Source organism: Dermacentor variabilis, chromosome 9 (genome assembly GCF_050947875.1).
Source record: "Dermacentor variabilis isolate Ectoservices chromosome 9, ASM5094787v1, whole genome shotgun sequence".
Taxonomy (NCBI): domain Eukaryota; kingdom Metazoa; phylum Arthropoda; class Arachnida; order Ixodida; family Ixodidae; genus Dermacentor; species Dermacentor variabilis.
In genome coordinates this window covers 35,989,616-36,010,132 of record NC_134576.1, presented here as the reverse complement: position 1 = coordinate 36,010,132, position 20,517 = coordinate 35,989,616, and the positions used below count along the sequence as shown (strand labels likewise).

At 42.6% G+C, this 20,517-nt stretch overlaps 1 protein-coding gene across 4 annotated transcripts in view; it reads left to right on the top strand.

Moving 5' to 3' along the window:
- Positions 1–20,517, top strand: part of LOC142592606 (putative protein kinase C delta type homolog) — a 556,922-nt gene that overhangs the window by 168,281 nt on the left and 368,124 nt on the right. For all 4 annotated transcript variants that reach the window (XM_075704146.1, XM_075704147.1, XM_075704145.1 and 1 more), the window contains one exon: positions 5,293–5,373. In XM_075704146.1, the coding sequence (XP_075560261.1) occupies positions 5,293–5,373 (81 nt within the window). The remainder of the gene's footprint in view (positions 1–5,292; positions 5,374–20,517) is intronic.

Genomic DNA, 20,517 nt, shown 5'->3' with positions numbered 1-20,517 from the left:
ATCATATTGACCTAGAAATTAACATGCAGGACTGGACAACATTTAATGTTGTCCAGTCCAAAGCCAGTTATTCTTAAATTGCTAATTACTGATATCGCCTCATCAGGAGTGGTTGGAAACACATAAAATGAATGTGGAAGGCGCTTTCGTGCATATAAGTTCTGTTCTCCTTCAGTGGAGATATTAGGAAAGAAAAAGATCGCCGAAAGGGTCCGCAATCTTAAGCGGCTCCAAATAAGTATTACTATATTGGATATTACTATCAGCTACATGTTTCCTATTTAACAATGAATTCAGTACTTGCCGTTCTTTTCTTTACGTAACAACCACGTTTAACTACTTTTTCTTCATAATATTTGGTTTTAGCTTTTTTAAGCCATGCAGAAAGTCAGTTGCCGAATTTTTTGTACCAGGCACGTAAACTTGCATTGAATGGCTGTTCTTTGTTGCTTTTTATAAATGTTTTCTCTTGTGCGCATCGCCTTAAGCAGACTATCGCTGACCCACGGGCTTTGAGGTGACGCCACTTTCTTGTTATATTCGAATATCTAAGAGTAGGAATGGTAGCGTAATAACAACTTTGTTAGAAATCGCGGCAATGCTACCTGCAGATCGTTGGTGTTAAGAACGATATACCAGTCAGTATGAGATACAGCTTCTGAGAATAATTTTTGAACAAGACACGTTTGGTGTAAAAGACGGAATAAGAATAGTGTGCAGACGTAGTGTGCAGAATGGCGAGGAAATGGTCAGTAATTTCAGTTTCATGTACTCCTACATCAGGTGGAACCAAAAGACGAGACAATGCATGATCGATTACAGTTCTGGAACTCCCAAGAACGGAACGCGTAGGGACATTAATAAGACATTCATAACCAAAACCATGAAAACAAGATGAATAACTAACAGAGCTTGGGGATAACTCCATTAAGTTCATGTTCATATCACCGATAATTACGACATTCTTTTTTTCTACATCGATAACTTTCCCAGTATATTTTTCGAGAAAAATACGAAAATCTGGGAGCTGAGGAATAAGGTGAACGGTAAATGCAACCAAAGATGAAATTTCTGTCATGGCTGCTGAGAAAGCTAAGACCGAATTCCAGCCACACTGATACCCAGTATTGAATACTTAACGTGAGGTCGAGTCATCGTTTGTACGGTATTGAAGACGAGGTATAGACAGCTGCTCTACCGTGGTTACGGGACTGTCTGTGGGCATACTCGCATTTACAGGAAGGGAAACAGTACAAGTTTTTGTCAACCTCGCTAAGCTAAATCTCTGAGATATCAATGATTTATAAAGTGAAAGAGTTTAAACCAAATTCTGGAAGCCATCCTATTGTTTACAGAGGCTGCGCACATTGAAATAGATAAGAGAGCAGTTACTATTCTGATGGAAGTCATTTAACTCGCTCGCCGTGTAATAAGATTCCATCGCTGGTGGTCCCCCTTACTTATGGATTGGGGTTTATTATCAAACCGCGGTTATGGCCACTGACAGCTCATAATTTAATTTCGGCATTGTAATAGCGGTTTCTTGCTGAAGTACTCAAAAATTCTTAAGTCCTAAACGCGGCAGTGAAAGATTAGTTCGACATTTGCCTGAACTATTTCTAACAGAGAAGTACAGATTCAATTCAAAGTTACGCTTTTACATTTTGCTCAAAATTAGGTTTCCAATTAAGTGCAATATAATTTCAAGTGCCTTCCGCGCTCACCTAAAGAACATTTATGAGTTTGCACGTATCTGAACGTGGAAAATCACATTTGGCTTCCAGATTAAACTTCTTCTCATAGCCGTCTACTTGGGCCATCAGCAGAAGACTCTTCAGAAGAAGCGAACCAGCTATTGCGTGTGGGAGAGAGACGGGAGCGGGTGGGAACCCGCAAGAGTAGGGTGCTGTGGCAGTCGTCTTTCATATTGGCAATCATCGCAGCAAGCTTGTGCTGCGCAACTTTATCCGCGCCGAGGTGGGATGTTGACTTCTCGTATTATCCATTATACGACGTATTTTATAACGGCCACGCTACGATCAATAGTACCTTATTTTTTTTTTTTGCGAGAGAACGGAGTGCATTCAGAAGTTGGCTTCCATCTCATGTGTCCTTTAATAACATGATAACGTCGAGAACTTGGCCTTTTCGGGAGGCACCGGCTTCTGCTTGTTGCATGGAAAGCAAAATTAAATACCCAAAAGCACCGGAGAACACTGCATGCAGTCGAACAGCATAAACACATTCGACTCAACAGTCTACGAAGCCCAGAATATCGTAAACGAAAGGAGCACAAACATTTACTAACATGTACGAAGATTCACAGCTCACAGCTCACAACACATAGCTCACAGTTTTGCAGACGAGTGGATTGTGGTCGCACTGCATGCCAGAGAGCTGCGCATAACATCATACTGTTTAGGTAACCTTTCTTCGCGCATGACACAAATAGTTTTACTATAAATGTAAAATGGTTGTATAATAAAGGAAACATTTCTAAGCAACGTAGGCCTCGTCTTTTGCATATATTTATCTTGAAGCCTGACTTTGTGTTATAACGAAAGCAATTACGAATCATTATTAGCAGTCAGCTCGTGGCCTGCGGAATTTCGTTGTACATTGAATTGGTTCCTACCACGCTCAGACTCGCATTGCAACAATGCGGCAGCCACTCTCCATCGCAGTCACAAGAAGCCTGCACAATACACTCGAAACCAAAACCAAGCCGATCGTTCGCCTGTTCAGCAGAACGAGCGAATATTGTAAGCGGAAACTCGTCAGCGCAGCTTCCATTCTGAAAAAGAAAGGAAACACAGGGGACTCTCAAGGTGGCAAAGGGATGCAATACTCAAACCCTAACAGCCGCAGCGGAAGCCGCCCCAGCATCGGAAGTTGCAGTTGACGCGTGATCAGAAACTCTACGAGTTGTCGGCCGCCCTCCTATAGAACGAAGGTGCGAATGCGCCCGTGTTCCTGGAAATCACGGAGCTCCAGAGCACGGCGCTCTCCAGAAACTAGGCGAATGTGTTCGAAGCACTTGGTTTGAGCCACACAAGTCAAATTGCGCAGCACGCCCGCTCCGTATGCGTGCGAGCATGACTAGGAAAAAAGTAAAATTTTTTTTTGCTTCTAAGTGTGTAGAAGAGCTCCACAAGCTTTTCTTTTTTTCTAACGGCAACTCCCTCGGCGTGGTCCCTTTATAAGTGATCTCTATATAAGGCTTTATGTCGTATATATGGCTGCCGAACTGCTTCCGTGACATGCAGTCAGCAAGAAACATCACCTTCAAAATCTGTTCCTGTCAGCCAGGGGGAGCAGTCGCTGGGGTGTCAGTTTGGGCACCATCTATTTAATAGGCACAGGTGCATTTTACGGTGTGGAGCCGATCGAGTAAAGCTGACGCAGCATGAAAGAAAACGCATCGGATAGAGTATAAAAGTAAAAAGCTTGCTTAGCGAAGCGTCTGAAAAAGACTCCCGTATAGCGAAGGAACTGCAACTGATATAGTGAAGACGCTTGCAATGTCATTTCGGGTAGCGGCGTACCAGACCTCTAGGACTACTGAAGGAGGAGACAACCGCCTTGTACATCTTCCGTGTCTGTTGATGTATAACTTTCTAGGATTGGCGTACATCTGCGAAGGTATTTTAAGGCCTACTGCATTCCCAAAACACGGGCGTCTCCTGCCAGTTCATTAGTTCGGTGAATTTGATTTCTCACTTACTATATTATTCATAGCCCCTGTTTCGCTCTTGTATACGCTTGTCCTGCAGCCTTTCTGTTTTTTCTTTCTTCCTTTCTCTCTGGCGTTCTTTCTTTCTTCCTTCCCTTACTTCTTTCTTTCTCTGTCGTTTATTTGCGCTGCTAATTTGTTGCCGTGATAATCCCAAAGAGGTCATCAGGCTGCAGGTGCGTAGTGGGCGTATCCATACGGACATTCCACCGTGACGACAACGAGGCTCGTTTCCGCACTCTTACGCAGCTACACTTTGTCAAAATTTCAACAGCGCTCCTCCCACCCACACTTCGGGCGTCGGCCAACGTGACTGGACACATCCACAGTGCTCGCAGCGATGACGCTCACACCAATGGCAGGTCATTGGCGATAATGAAAGCCGCACCATCCCGAAAGAGCACCGGCCCTAGGTGTAGTAATGATTGAGGAGATTCTGTCGCAGAAAGCAACGTATAAGACATAAAACACTCTAACTAAGGTCTCCATAACAATTTGGCCCCCGAAAGTTTACCCAAGTCCAAGAACATGAAAGACTTCTATTCAGCTCTTATCGCAATGACGGCGCGTTGTTCTGGGACCAAGCGCGACTCCGTTCGGGAAGGGTTCCTGCGCGTTCCAGAGGAGTGGGAAACACCGGGCAGCCCTCACTCAACGCCTACTTTCTGCAGCGGCCGGCAGGTCACGACAAAAGTTTATAGTGGTGCTGTCGCGGCAGCAGCTTGCATTTCCAAAAACGAAGGCAACTTCAATTTTATTTAACCAAGCAATTAACTGTGCCAGATGTCATACTGAATGAGGTAGACTCCAAAATGCGGTCTTTCTGCGAAATTTGAGCAAGAACGGCGCTGTGGTTTGTTTTACAGTGATCGATGTTGCGATGGTAACGCTTGTGGCCACGATGTAAAAAGTGATTGGTACGTAATAAATAAAGGAATGGTTAATCAGCGAGCGTGGCATACTTTCTAATGACACTTATAGCGACGCGTTGCCTTCGCAGCAGTGTCTTTTACTGAAAGCAGAGCACCTCAGCTAAAACGCGAATGTAGACTAGCCCCATTTCAGCCCTAATCGTTGACTCTCCTTGTGCCAGTCCCTCTTGAAATGCATACACTCCCCCAGCTTCCACTGGCCGCGGTATATATATATATATATATATATATATATATATATATATATATATATATATATATATATATATATATATATATATATATATATATATATATATATATATATTAAATTCATGGAGTAGTTCGGTAAGTCCGATGCATAGGTAGTTCAATTGCATCTTTCAATATTTTAACGTTTCGGCCGTGGCACGGCCTTCGTCAGCATAAAACCGCTTTTATTCTGACACATTAGTTTATTCTGACGAAGGACGTGCCACGGCCGCAACGTTCAAACATTAAAAGATGCAATTTTCCTAATTGTGCTCCTTCGTTTCTTCAACTATATATATATATATATATATATATGTGCGTGTGTGTGTGTGTGTGTGCGTGTGTTATCTTTTGTGCGCTGAAATCCGTCTCATAGCTTTCGTTGCCAAAACGCAGGCAAAGGCGTCCAGCTGGCACAGAGCAAGAAGTCTCTCTACCCGGAATGGAACTCCTGCTTCGACGTCCAGATTTTCAGAGGTGAGAACAGCTCGGAACTTTGTAGTGCAAAACATGCGTTTGTCATAGAAGCAACGAAACTATAGGGGAACGTACACCTTAGTTACAAACAAACCAGCTCCTCAATAAAAACTAAGAGCTCACTCTTTACAAAACTGCAACAGGACCTTCTTTTTTAACAAATGTAGAGAGTCCTAGCGGCGACAATACAGTAGCCGTGCAAGGATTTGTGGCCCCGCCGTATGTGTACTCTCAAATCAAAGTATCCTGTCGGTGCACGTTAGCACTGACGAAATTCTTCCGTCTGTGAATTCTGAGAAATGGTACTCCGCAAAATCTTAGTGAAATGCACCTGATTTCTCCTCGATGAACGACATTCGTAATTCGAAGTACCACAAACGCGACAGAGCAGAGTATAATATCCTGAACGGCAACAACTCGCCCGAAAATATTTAAAAGTTGCTTTTAGTCCAGTTATCACTTCATAAACGTTCCAGCACTGAAAAACACGAGCAAAAATGTCAATGGCCGATTGCTTTAGTGACCACTACACTTATCTTTTTTATTTGTTAAAATGCGTAATAGGACAGCTTGGTGGATTTATGCCGCAACCGGCTATTCCTTCTCAATTAGCAAAGAAAGCAAATATGCGCAAAAAGAGAGAATAACGTCAGAAAATATGGCGCTTTGTAGAACACCAGATGTATAAAAACAATCAAGTCCGACAGTACATGAATCGCAAAGTTTTGTGCACGAGTTCAGTACAGATACGCATATATAAATGGCCAAATATATTCAATGGCCAAAATACAGAACACAAGCAAATACACTAAAAAGCACAGAACACAAGTAACTAAATAATAGGTATAAACACTATCACCTCATAAATCAATTTTGAACACAGAACAACATTTACATCAATCATTTATCTTATTACGACAAACTAAAATTTAATATGGAGGCGAATGAGAAACTGATTGCTCCCATTTCTTGTTAGCCAAAATAAGGTACATACAGGCAATTGCAAATATACGTACTGTTCTACGTACCTTACACTATTTTCCCACATAGTCCCCACACCGGTTCAGACAGTTGTCCCATCGCAGCAGTAGATTTGAGATGCCTCTGTGGTAATATTCCTCCGACTGACAGTGGAACCACCATGGGACTGCTGTCTTACTTTCATCGTTGCACGTGAATCGCTGTACTGCCAGGAACGTCTTCGGCAGACCCAAAACTTGGAAATCACTAGGGGCGAGGTCCGGACTGCCTGGTGGATGGTCCAGACTCTCCGATTGGAATGACCGGAGCTTGTCGGTGGTTCCGATTGTCATATGTGGGCTCGCAATGGAACAACGATGTGGACAACCACGTTGTCCACATCGAGATTCCCCCGGCGGCCTGATAGCAGCCAGCAAACGTGACGGTGTGGAACAAGAATGGTTGGCTGCATTTCCCTGTGGATTTTGATGGGCGTTCGTCCCTTGCTCCATAGAAAACTAATCTCATTTCGTTCCTCGTAGGCAGTGGACGTGCCAAGCACAACCGCCATCTTCAACGACTTACAGCAGCGCCGTGTCACGATAAGGCAGGGCCGGTCCAAGAAAGCTCCACCTCTGGGAATGGATATGCTGACTTCGCGTTTACAGCTGTAGTATGGAAAAAAATAGGGGCGAAAACTTTCTGATTGGCCCTCCTATTTCCCCAAAATGTCTGTGTCGTCGAAAAACTTTTTCAAAGCAAGAAGTGCTCTCTTCTGAAGGCAGGGGTTGGCCGTAGACCAGGTATCTTTTCTGTTGTGAACGGTCTTCTATTTATAATTAACGAAGTTGCTAGCAATACCCTCCCTAGTGAATCATATTTAGTCCACTCGAGGAGGAGATGATGCACATCTTCGCTTCGACACTGCGGACTAGAGGCACACTTTATCCTGTATAAAATGTATCGCGTAAATGCTGTACCAAGCCGGAGGTGGTGCACTAGTGTTTCGAAATTTGTTTTCTCTCAGGTTTTACGGAACTTATAGATTTATACATGGCTCTATAAAATAGAACTCCGAGTTATTAGGTCGGTGATCAAACCACGTAATTTTATTGAGACGACAGGAAGTTTTTCTCAAGCGCAGACGGACTTCGCTGCGCTAAAGAGGAAATCGACTCTCTCTGCGTTATTCTGCTCCCTATTCGCAGCTGCGTTTGCTGTATTGTTACCAGGAATATTGCAGTATCCGGGTATCCGCTGAAATGCAATTGCGTGATTCCTTGCGCTTGCTTTTGTGTGTTCTTAGAGCGTCGCACACAATAGCAAAGTGTTCAAAGAATTCTTTTATTACCATGTAGTAATACAAGAGCGGCGTGCGAATCGCTAAACATAATCCAATTTGGCTCAGTTTTTACCGATGTTATTTGATTTATTTTCAGTACTGCTGCTCTCAGCTGAGAGCATAGCAGGAGGGCAATACAATATGTGAAACGTTTACAAAACAATCAAATATGTAAACAAGTCTAGAAAATAAGAGGTTGCAGTAACGCATTACAACAACATATACTGGTTACATGAATACACACAGGGAACATCACTCTAGTGTTTAAAAATATTGATACTCTAAACAATTTAAAAAAATCTAGTTTTTGTTACTTTCAATTTTATTAGCGAATTTCGAGAATGATTTAGTGTTTGTGATAGATGGGTGAAGTTGGTTCCATTCTTTTATGGCAAGCGGAAAGAAAAGAATGTTTATATGTTCCATTACTGTAGGAATATTCAATTAATTTGTTTGCATGGCTTTGATGTGTAGGTCGAGTGTCGCAAAACGAAGTGTATTTGGATGCGTCTATCTCGAGATTGTGGTGAAGTATATGGAATAAAAATTTGAGGCGAGCTTCTTTCGCTCTATCTGCTAGCGTTTTTAGATTAGATGTGGTAAGAAGGTTAGAGGGTGAATGTGTGCGCCAGCACCTGTTATGTACAAATCTTATGGCTTTTCTTTGGACTGCTTCCAGTTTTCTTAAGTTAGTCATTGTATGCGGAAATCACACCATGTTGGCATATTCTAAGATCGCCCTTGTGAATGTCTTACAGGCGAGCAGTTTAATTGGAGTAGGCGCTAGTTTTAGGCCCCTTTTAAGAAAAAAATAGCTTACGTAGTGCTGCAGAGGTAATGTTATCGATGTGCGGGGTCTACTTAAGATCAGCGGTAAGTGGTAAAACCTAAATATTTAGGTTGTTAACTTTAGTTAGCACGGTGTCATTGACTGCATAAGCGAAGTTAGAAGATTCTTTTTTTTGTAGTGCTGATAATTACGGCGGATTTTTTTACATTAATTGTCATCTGCCACATTTCGCACCAATCAGATATTGTGTTGATGGATATGCACTCACGGCAAGGTGATCTGCATGACTGTTGATTTCCCGGTAAACAACACAGTCATCGGCAAAAAGTTTAATGTTGGAATCGATTCACTCTGCGATGTCATTAATGTAGATTAAGAATAACAATGGTCTAAGGACTGATCCTTGTGGTACACCCGATGACACAGAAGTAGTTTGTGATGTAACGTGTTCAAAGAATACCAATTGTTTACGAATAAGCAAAAAGTCCTTGATCCAACGAGTAATTTGGCTATTACCCAAAACGGCTTCTAGTTTGATAAATAATTTTTTATAGCTCACACTATCAAAAACTTTTGAGAGATCTACTAGATCCATGTCTGTTGGACTTCGATTATTCATGCTATAAGCACTGTAATATACAACTTCAATCAATTGTGCAGCAATTGATAAACCAGTTCGAAATCCATGCTGGTTCGGAGAAAAAAAGTTTAATCGTTCAAGGAAAAGTGTGATGTGCTTAAAAATAATATATTCAGAAATTTTGCACGATGTACTTGTGAGAGATATAGGCCTATAATTTGATACCATATTTATATCTCCGGAGTTATGTATCGGTGTAATGTTTGCTAATTTCCAGTCCGACGGTAACTTAGAGGATTGGAAAGATTTCCTGAAAATTAGGCCTAGATATTTGCTACTCCATTCCGCATACCTCTTAAGAAAGTCATTCGGGACGTTATCGGGGCCACTAGATTTCTTAGAATCTATTTCTAACAGAATTTTCATGATACCGGCATCCATAATAATTAGGTCATCGATGGTCGTGGTAGAACATAAATTACCAGTGGGTGCATTTTTATTTTCGACAGTGAATACTGACTGGAAAAAATCATTAAATGAACCAGCTTTTTCGTATTTTTCATCTGCAGATAATTGTGGCACAGCTATGTTTGCACTGAAGTGCTTCCAGAACCTAAGAGGATTGTTTGCAAGGAAGTTCGGAAGAGTTTTGTTAAAGTAGCGATCCTTTGCCACCTTGGCCTAGTTTCGGAGATCATCTCTAGCGTACTGCAGTTTTAAAAATTGTCGGCTGGATTGGGTTATTCGTTATGGTTTTACGAAGCCGATTCAGTCGACGCTTTGACTGAATAACCTCTAGCGTGATCCACGGGTTCGACCTCTGTTGTTTCTTTATCTTTTTCGTAATATACTTATCGACACAAAAAAATACAGTTGATTTGAACGTAAGTCATGGAGTATTTACGTCACAGGATGCGTCCGACGCTAGCTGTGAAAAGCTGTGAAACTCGTAATCTAAGTGCGTTAGTATACTGCTGTCATCCACCTTGTTAAAGTTGGCTATCACAGAGATTTCGATATGATTGATGAGGGTGTTGCTAATTGGTAAGGTGCATATTGGTATGCCGTGGTCCGAGATGCCTTTGATAATACTTGATTTAATAGCACTTATAGCACGGGAAGTGTTGGTTGAGAAGAATAAGGTCCAGAATGTTTTTTTACGGTACCTTGTGTGCATGTTGGTCCAGTGACGATTTGTTCGGGGGCGGCCGCTCTACCATCTTGGCTAACCAGATGGCTAGTCACAATTTGTTGAAGGTTAAATGCTAGCATTATATCAAACAGAAAATCGGAAGCTGATGACGAGTGATGCAGGGTATCCCAGTCTATGTCAGGAAGATTGAAATCACCCATCATTATAAAATTCAAACACACAACTGCAAACAGTTCTCCCAAGTTGGAAGATGTCTCTGGGTATTATTTAGATGTTTGCTCTGGCGCCAAATGTAGAACGAGGAATGCTAAAACCGGGAAATGTACAACGTGGATGTACTAGACATATAATAAGTAAATATGTAATAGTGCCAGTTGCTGTGCGGTACCAGGAACATATATCTGTTACATACAATCCCCTCGGCCGCTAATTCTATTTTAGAACTCGTTAACATCCATGGAGGGTAACTAACATCCACTCTAAAATATTGAAATCTCAGTAATAATGATTTATGCTCTTGAGCAACATCGTGCTCTCTAAGCGCGAGGTTAATAGATGCTTATTGTGCTGAGTTAAGATGCGATGAATATATCGGCGTGTTTCAACCGTTTGCATGACTGAAATTGGTGGGTAGCAAATACTAGAGAACTCCAGGTAGCCTGCGGAGCACCAAGACACACTCGTAGCCCCATTGCCAGTAAACATTGAAGACTTTCCTCAGAAGTTTGCCATACACCATGAAGAATAGGAGTCGAATAAGCATTTCACTTAGTTTTTATGAGTGCCTTATGAACTTGTAATAGTGAAAGCACTGATCCATTTCCTCTCCCCCCCATCTTGTGCCAGCGAATCGCCGAAGTGCCTTTATTACAGTACTGATCTGCTTTTCAATTGCACGTATGTGTGATCCCAATGACATCTGGTAGTCAAGAATAACGCCAAGAATTTTATGCTCTTTCACGAACATCAATGTCTGCCCTTCAAGCGTAAGTTTGAAATGATTTAGCTGTCGTCTAGTAAAAGGAAATATAGCTGTATTTGCGTATGACAGACTCATGTCGATTTCTTTTAAAAAGGTGTCCTTCATATCGAGGCCCTCGTGCAGCGTTCTTTGGTTGTCTAGCATATGAGATCGAGAGGCCCATATGCGGATGTGATCTGCGTACGGAGAATACTGGACACCAGACGGTAGTGTTTGTGGTAAGGCTGCTATCACACAGTCGAACAAACACGCACTTGGAACACTGCCCAGCAGAACACCCTGATCTCTCCTTCGATTGTTTCCATATATATGTTTCTTTCGCTTAAGAAATTTGATATCCATCGCAGGGCTCAGCCATGAAGGCCACGCTCTGATATACCAGCAAAGACGTTTATGTGACTGACAGTGTCGAATTATCTCTGAGTATATAAGAATACTGATATTGTCACATTTATACACTTTTGTTTATGTTAGACGCACGTGACAATGTCTAATACTGCATCAATCGTACACTGCTTTTGTCGAAAACATGTCATGTAGCTCCCAAGAACATTTGTGTGTTCACACCACCATTGCAGTAGACTGTCTACCATATTCTCCGTTAGTTTACAAATTGTGAAATTGACGGGTCGGTAGGAGTCAAGGAAAAGCAGAGTATTTCCTGGTTACAGTACTGGAAATACAAGAGCTAATTTCCATGAACCTGGAAGAGTCTGTGTAATGCAGCTACAATGAAATATTTCCAGAAGAGCCATTCTACCTACTGGACCGAGGTTCTGTAATACCACATAGGTAACGCCGTCTGGGCCTGCATTTGTCTTTGTGCACATTTCCACTCATCTAAACTAAACTCACTGAAAATTGAGGGTGTTGTGACGTAAGGCACGCACTAACCTCCTAGTGCTGTCGAACTTGTATATTGTAGGAAAGAAAATAGAATTCCTGGCCTGTATAAGTTCACGGAATTCATCAGCAACAGTTGTTTGCGGACGTTTAGAGTTCCGGCAAGGGCTCGGAACGATGGCTTTGGGCAACTAGATCACTAAAGCATCAGACAGCTGATCATAGTCTGGGGACAGTAGTGAAAGGAGACAATGACGCGCAGTATCACCCGCCATCTGCTTGTACCTAATTTCTGTAAGCGCCTGCACGAAGTTGATTCAACTTTATGTGCTACCTTGTAGTCATCCAGCTTCCCGTTGCGACGGTAAGCACGTTCTCTCCCCTTTGAATTGCTCTTAGGCATTCGTATTCCCCGTCAACTGCAGCACATTTATTTCGGACACTGACTTGCTTTGTGCAGATTTTGTATGACTCAAACAATATATCCGAAAAACTTTAAAAGGTCGCATTTTCGCCCAATGAGTTAGTTAAATAGTGACGAAAATTTTGCCACTTCGTATATATTGAGTAGCGCCGAGTCCTTCTCTCTGTATGAGACGATGTTTTACTAGAACCGGGAAATGATCGCTGCCGTGCGTTTTTATGTCCGTTGACCATTCGATGCCGTTAAGAAGGTCATTTGAGCAGAGTGTAACGTTTATACCGCTGGGTTAATGAAACGCCCACAAAAAAACGCTGATGGGCTGTCATTTAACATGGTCAAATAACTTTTTTCTGCTGCACACTCAATAACGCTTCCGTGGGAACCATTATTTTCACGGCCCCAAATGACGCTATGTGCGTTGAAGTCCCCACTAACCCGTACATATGATTTTACGATACCAAACACATTAACCAAGCTGCCTACAAATGTTTTGCTAGAACGTTATACGTAAGGACTTATCACTGTGACGCATGTATTTCTAAAAGATATCTTGCATGCTGCCAACTCCAGTACATCTGAATTGCTCGACTCTACTCAATAGGACGGCAGGTCCTTTCTCACGCGTAACATCGCTCTATTATTTCCAGCAATGCGCAATGATATACATACCACATAGTTTGAAAGACGAAGGTAATTTCGTATGCCTTCCTGCTGCATACATAAAACAGGAAAGTTATGTTGAGCTAGTACTTTTCGAAAATCAGCTGGCTTACTACGAAGTCTATTAGCATTACACAGAAATATGAAAGCATTGTCGCAACGATATGCATTGTAAGCCTGCCGTGAAGCTGCTTAGTGGTTATGGAAGTACCAACGACTTCAGAGACAGCAGTAATTTTATCTCTGGCAGGTTGTTTGCCTGTAGAATGGCACTGAGAATTGCACATAGAGCTGTGAATAGTATGTACAGGATCGTCTGTGCCATGGGTATAAACGCGTAATCAGCATATAACGCTGAATCTCCATCTCTGGTGAGAGCCGATCGCTGAAGAGCTGACTGGATTGGTCAATGGGATAGTCGCTGGGATGACTGGTGTGGTTGGGGCGAATGCGGAGGTAGCCGCTGAGATGTTAGATAAGGTTGCTGTATCAACGGCAGAGGGCGTTGCTGAAAGTGTTGGTGATTTCTGCGCGGCGCTTGGGCAAGATGAGCAGCATTCTTTCAAGATGGAATGTGTCGCTCGCTGTCCGAACGTTGTCGACCTGATTGCTTTAGAGTTGCAAAATAGTTGAAATTGACTCCTTGCTCCTGCTCTATGCTGGGAGTTAGAGGCGCATATCTTACAGTATCAAGGTTAGGTGGGAGTGCATTATGAGGAGGCAGCCTTCCGTATATCAACGCGTGTCTATGCAAATAGTAATTCGTGTCTATGTAACTCGTTTTGACACGCTCATCGTAGAAACCAAACAGTTTATCTATGACACCGTGTCCGATTCAGTCATAGAATTACCAAAGTAGCCATCAACTCTAATCGCAACTCTTCCATTTTCCCAACCTACCCGACCCACTTATGCGCTGTCAAGGTGCCCAACGTATCACACAATTAGAGTTATATTAACTCATATTAGAAGCTTCATGCCAAAAAAGAAATGAAACACTGTAAACAATCATCACAGATGATGACTCGACGCCGTTGTTAGAGTCATGGCTCAACTCTCATAGCGAGGACCACGAACTTCTGGACAACGCATCGTATACCGTTGATAGGCACGATAGGACCGGTCGTTGGGGGAGGGGGGGTCTTGCTATTTGTTAAAGAATGGCTGGTCTCTTCTCACTTATCTATTGAAAGTCACCACGAGACCCTTTGTTTCAAGATAGTACTGCTGACAAGCGCGACCATACTGATTTCTTATTACCGTACTCCTGATTGCAATATTTCATTTCCCAACCAACTTAATTCCATCGTATCACATCTAACCTCCCGTTTTCCTCGTTCTAATCTCGTGCTATGCGGCGACTTTAACTTTTGAGATCATCATCATCATCAGCCTGGTTACGCCCACTGCAGGGCAAAGGCCTCTCCCATACTTTTCCAACAACCCCAGTCATGTATTAATTTGGCCATGTCGCCCTGCAAACTTCTCAATCTCATCCGCCCACCTAACTGTCTGCTGCCCTCTGCTACGCTTCCCTTCCCTTGGAATCCAGGCGGTAACCCTTAATGACCATCGGTTGTCTTCCCTCCTCATTACATGCCCTGCCCAAGCACCCATTTCTTTTTCTTGATTTCAACTAAGATGTCATTAACTCGCGTTTGTTCCCTCACCCAATCTGCTCTTTTCTTATCCCTTAACATTACACCCGTCATTCTTCTGTCCACAGCTCGTTGCGTCGTCTTCAATTTAAGTAGGACCCTTTTCGTAAGCTTCCAGGTTTCTGCCCCGTAGGTGAGTACTGGTAAGACAGCTATTAAACACTCTTCTCTTGAGGGATAACGGCAACCTGCTGTTAATGATCTGAGAATGCCTGCCAAACGCACCCCAGCCCATTCTTATTATTCTGATTATTTCCGTCTCATAATCTGGATCTGCCGTCACTACCTGCCCTAATTAGATGTATTCCCTTACCTCTTCCACGGCCTCACTACCTATTGTAAATTGCTGTTCTCTTCCGAGACTGTTAAACATTGCTTTAGTTTTCTGCCGATTAATTTGAGATCCACGCTTCTGCTTTGCCTCTCTAGGTGAGGGAGCATGCATTGCAGTTGATCCCCTGAGTTACTAAGCAAGACAATATTATCAGCGAATCGCAAGTTACTAAGGCATTCGCCATTAACTCTCATCCCCAATTCTTCCCAATCCATGTCTCTGAATACCTCCTGTAAACACGCTGTGAATAGCATTGGAGAGATCGTATCTCCCTGCCTGACGCCTTTATTGGGATTTAGTTCCTTTCTTCATGGAGGACTACGGTGGCTGTGGAGCCGCTATAGATATCTCAATATTTTTACATATGGCTCGTCTACACCCTGATTCCGTAATGCCTCCATGACAGCTGAGGTTTCTACAGAATCAAGCGCTTTCTCGTAATCAATGAAAGCTATATATAAGGGTTGGTTATATTCCGCACATTTCTCTATCCCCTGATTGATAGTGTGCATATGGTCTGTTGTTGAGTAGCCTTTACGGAATCCTGCCTGGTCCTATGGTTGACAGAAGTCTAAGGTGTTCCTGATTCTATTTGTGATTACATTAGTAAATACTTTGTAGGCAACGGACAGTAAGCTGATCGAACTATAATTTTTCAAGTCCTTGGCGTCCCCTTTCTTGTGGATTAGGATTATGTTAGCATTCTTCCAAGATTCCGATACGCTCGAGGTCATGAGACATTGTGTATACAGGGTGGCGAGTTCTTCTGGAACAATGTACCCACCATCCGTTAACAAATCTGATGTTACCAGATCCTCCCCCGCTGCCTTCCCCCTTGGCATAGCTCCCTAGGCTTTCTTTACTTCTCCCGGCTTTACTTGTGGGATTTCAAATTCGTCTAGACTATTATCATTCACATTATTGTCGTGGGTGCTACTGGTACTGTATAAATCTCTATAGAACTCCTCAGCCACTTGAACTATCGCATCCATATTAGTAATGATATTGCCGGCTTTGTCTCTTAGCGCATACTTCTGATTCTTGCCAATTCCTAGTTTCTTCTTCACTGATTTTAGGCTTCTTCCGTTCCTGAGAGCTTGTTCCATTCTATCCATATTATACTTCCGTATGTCAGCTGTCTTACGCTTGTTGCTTAACTTCGAAAGTTCTGCCAGTTCTATTCTATGTGTAGGGTTAGAGGCTTTCATACATTGGCGTTTCTTGATCTGACTTTCGTCTCCTGCGATAGCTTACTGGTATCCTGTCTAACGGTGTTACCACCGACTTCTATTGCACACTCCTTAATGATGCCCATAAGAGTGTCGTTCATTGCTTCAACACTAAGGTCCTCTTCCTGATTTAAAGCCGAATACTTGCTCTGTAGCTTGATCTGGGATTCCTCTATTTTCCCTCTTACCGCTAACTCATTGATCGGCTTCTTATGTACCAGTTTCTTCCGTTCCCTCCTCATCTCTAGGCTAATTCGAGTTCTTACCATCCTAAGGTCACTGCAGCTCACCTTGCTGAGCACGTCCACATTTTGTATGATGCCGGGGTTGGCGCACAGTATAAGGCCTATTTCATTTCTAGTCTCGCCGTTCGGGCTCCTCCACGTCCACTTTCGGTTATCCCGCTTGCGGAAGAGGGTATTCATTATCCGCATGTTATTCTGTTCCGCAAGCTCTACTAATAACTCTCCCCTGCTATTCCTAGTGCCTATTCCATATTCCCCCACTGCCTTGTCTCCAGCCTGCTTCTTGCCTACCTTGGCATTGAAGTCCCCCATCAGTATAGTGTATTTTGTTTTCACTATACCCATCGTCGATTCCACTTTCGAGATATTGCCTGCGAAAACTGCACCGCTACAGCACGCGCGCCCAAAGATTTCCCAGAAATAGTTCTTATGTACAGCCTTGGCCAAGTAGTTACCAGACCGAATCGCCGTACTAACATTCTTGATTTAGTTCTTTCTACCAATAATGATCTAATTAATTCTTTGCAGTATCTTAAAGGCGTGAGTAATCACAAAGTTTAGTTTTTTATCAAAGCTATAGAGCTCCTTACGCGCCAGCCGTTTACTAAATACATCCGAGATTACAATAAAGCCAACTTTCCAGGTAAAACAATCAGCCTGAATCCTTCTTTCTAGACTTCCATAAATCAGCCTCTTCCAGAAGAGTTGAGCAAAACCGCTTACTCTATAAGCACAAACTTTTGTCTCTTCTTGATGCTTATGCTCCTCCTTACGTATTCGCGGGGATGCCGGCAGACCCTGGTATTCGAAGAACCTTAGAAAAATATATAGGAAAGAAAGCTCATTTTCCGTAAATTCAAACGACGAAACAATTCGCAGAAATGGGAAAAATACTTTGCGGTATTGCAGGAATACAGAAGTTTGATGAGGCAATGTAAACGCAAATATTTCCACCAGGACCTGCTAAGCATTTTGCGTGACAACCCTCGCAAATTCTGGTACTCATTATCACTTAAACGTACTTTGTGTCACAGTACCGTCTTGATCAACTAGCATGGGTCCCAGTGAATTGGCGTCCCGATGTAATCAACTCTTATTTTTGCTCTTTTTACTAAGGAACCTGCTACTAATGTTCCTACGTTGCCATTTATTCACTATTAAGAAATTCCGGCTGTTATTGTAACTACTCAAGGAACCTGCAATTTAATCTGTAGCCTTAATCTTTCTCGCGCGCCAAGCTCAGACAGAATAAAGGCTAAAGCCTTAAAGGGCACGAAATCGCAGTCTAGCCGCTTCTCGCAATTTATTTTCACTCAATCCATTGCCTCTTCCACTATTCCGAATGATTGGAAAATTAGCACTGTTGTACCTATACAGAAATCCGGTGGCTGTTGCAGTCCATTTAATTGCCGCCCTGTTTCCTTAACCAGCATACCTTGTAAACGCCTAAAGCACAAATTGCACTCCAGCATTGCATCTCATTTAGACAACCACTCTTGTTTTTCCCAGTCAACATGGATTTATACAAGGTCACTCATTTGAAACACTGCTTTTCCAATTCGCGACGGACCTTCACCTCCACCTGGACTCCCGTTTTCAAACCGATGTTATCTATCTTGAATGCGCAAAGACGTTTGGTCGTGTTGCCCATCGTCATCTTACCGCGAACCTTGCTTACCTTAATCTTGACCCCCTTGTATTGTCGTGGATTTACTGTTTTCTCACAAACCGCTCAGGACACATTGTCATCGACAACCTCAAGTCATCAAGTAGTCCAGTCTTGTCAGGTGTACGACAGGGCTCTGTGCGGGGGCCTCTTCTGTTTATCATTTTTAAGATGACCTCCATAACAGTATTCTTTCATCATCTTTCCCGTTATTTGAAGCCCAATTTTACAGCATGCCTCTCCAGGAGAGCTGGGAGGTATTCAAATCCAAAATACAGGACTTGGCCAACAAATTCATTCCTAAAATTACTTTCCGTGAAAATCGCCAAAAGCCATGGTACACTAAGGCACTTAAAACATTAGAAGGCAGAAAAAAGCGCTTCTTTCGTGCTGCTAAGGCAAGAGCCTCGTCTATTGCGTGGCAGCAGTACTATACTGCCGAGAATGCCTACCTGATTGCTGTGAGAAATGCTAAGTTCAAATTTTTCAACAACGATTTGACAAAATTGTTAAATGATAACCCGAGAAAATTTTGGAAGGTCATCAACCCTATCGAATCGCGCGCTATCACTCTGACCAACGAATTGGGAGAAACCGTCGGGGACCTAGAATGCGCTAACACCTTCAACATTGCTTTTAGCACAGTTTTCACAAAAGAACCCAGCACATCTCTGCTTACGACACCAGCTAAAACTCTGTCTACTATGCCTGCTATCACAATAACTCATGATGGAATTTTATCTTTGTTAGATAACATTAAGCTTTCTTCATCGACAGGCGTTGACGAAATCAATTCCAAGCTGTTAAGGAACACCAGACATACCATTACTGCGTATCTGTGTATTTTGTTTTCACATTCACTCTCTGTAGGTCACTTGCCAAATGATTGGAAAGTGGGGAAGGTTGTTCCTGTCTACAAATCTGGTAAAAAAGATTCCCCGCTAAATTACCGCCCCATATCATTAACAAGCGTCCCGTGCAAAATCATGGAGCATGTCATTTATTCTAATATCATGGCATTTCTCGATAAAAATAACTTTTTTCATCCATCTCAGCATGGCTTTCGAAAGGGCTTCTCATGCGAGACCCAACTGGCCATTTTCATTCATGACTTGCATGTTAACCTCGACACCAACATACTAACTGATGCCATTTTCTTAGATTACGCAAAAGCGTTTGATAAAGTGCCGCATCAACGATTACTTTTAAAACTAAACCAGTTAAACCTGGACCACAACATTCTGATTTGGATCAAGGAATTCTTGTCTAACCGGTCCCAACACGTCCTTGTTAATAATCATACCTCTGACCCTGTTCCTGTAACATCTGGTGTACCCCAAGGTTCTGTTCTCGGTCCTCTCCTATTTCTAATATATATTAATGACTTGCCTCAACACTTATCTTGCCAAATCCGTATGTTTGCTGACGACTGTGTAATTTACCGATCAGTTTCTAATCATTGCGACGCAGCAAAACTTCAGCATGATCTAGACCGTGTCTAGGAATGGTGCGACCGCTGGCTAATGACCCTTAATCCGACTAAATGTAAACTTCTTTCCATTACTCGCCAAAAGCACCCCGTTACATTCCCGTACATAATTGCTAACGAACCTATACAAGCAGTAACATCGTTCAAATACTTAGGCGTTACTTTGTCCAATGATCTCTCATGGCATGCACATACTACATACATCATATCATCGGCAAATAGAACTCTCGGTTTTCTGAAACGTCACCTTCGTAACGCTCCCCAACAAGTTAAATTACTAGCCTATAAGTCACTTATCCGTTCAAAACTTGAGTATGCGTCAGCCATATGGTCCCCACATCAAGCATGCATCGTAGATGACCTTGAAGCGGTACAAAATCGTGCCGCCAGATTCATTCACTCATCTTATTCTCACGAAATCAGTGTTACCGCCCTCAAAGCGGAATCTGGGCTGCAAGCTTTATCCATCCGCCGACGCATAGCAACACTTTGTCTATTCTATAAGCTTTATCATTCATCACTTAACAGTGCCCCTTACATAACACCACCCACATACATATCTCCTCGCACTGGTCACCAACTGCAAGTTTCCCGTACACGTATGAGAACTGTTAATTTTTCAGCATCTTTTTTTCCTCGTGCAGCCAAAGACTGGAACAGCCTTCCTCGCAATATCGTCGTTCTCACCTGTCCATCATCTTTTTCTGCCAATGTGACTGAGTACCTGTCGTCACAAATTTGAGTGTTTTATTTTTTATGTACACCCACCCCTTATGTAATACCCCCTAG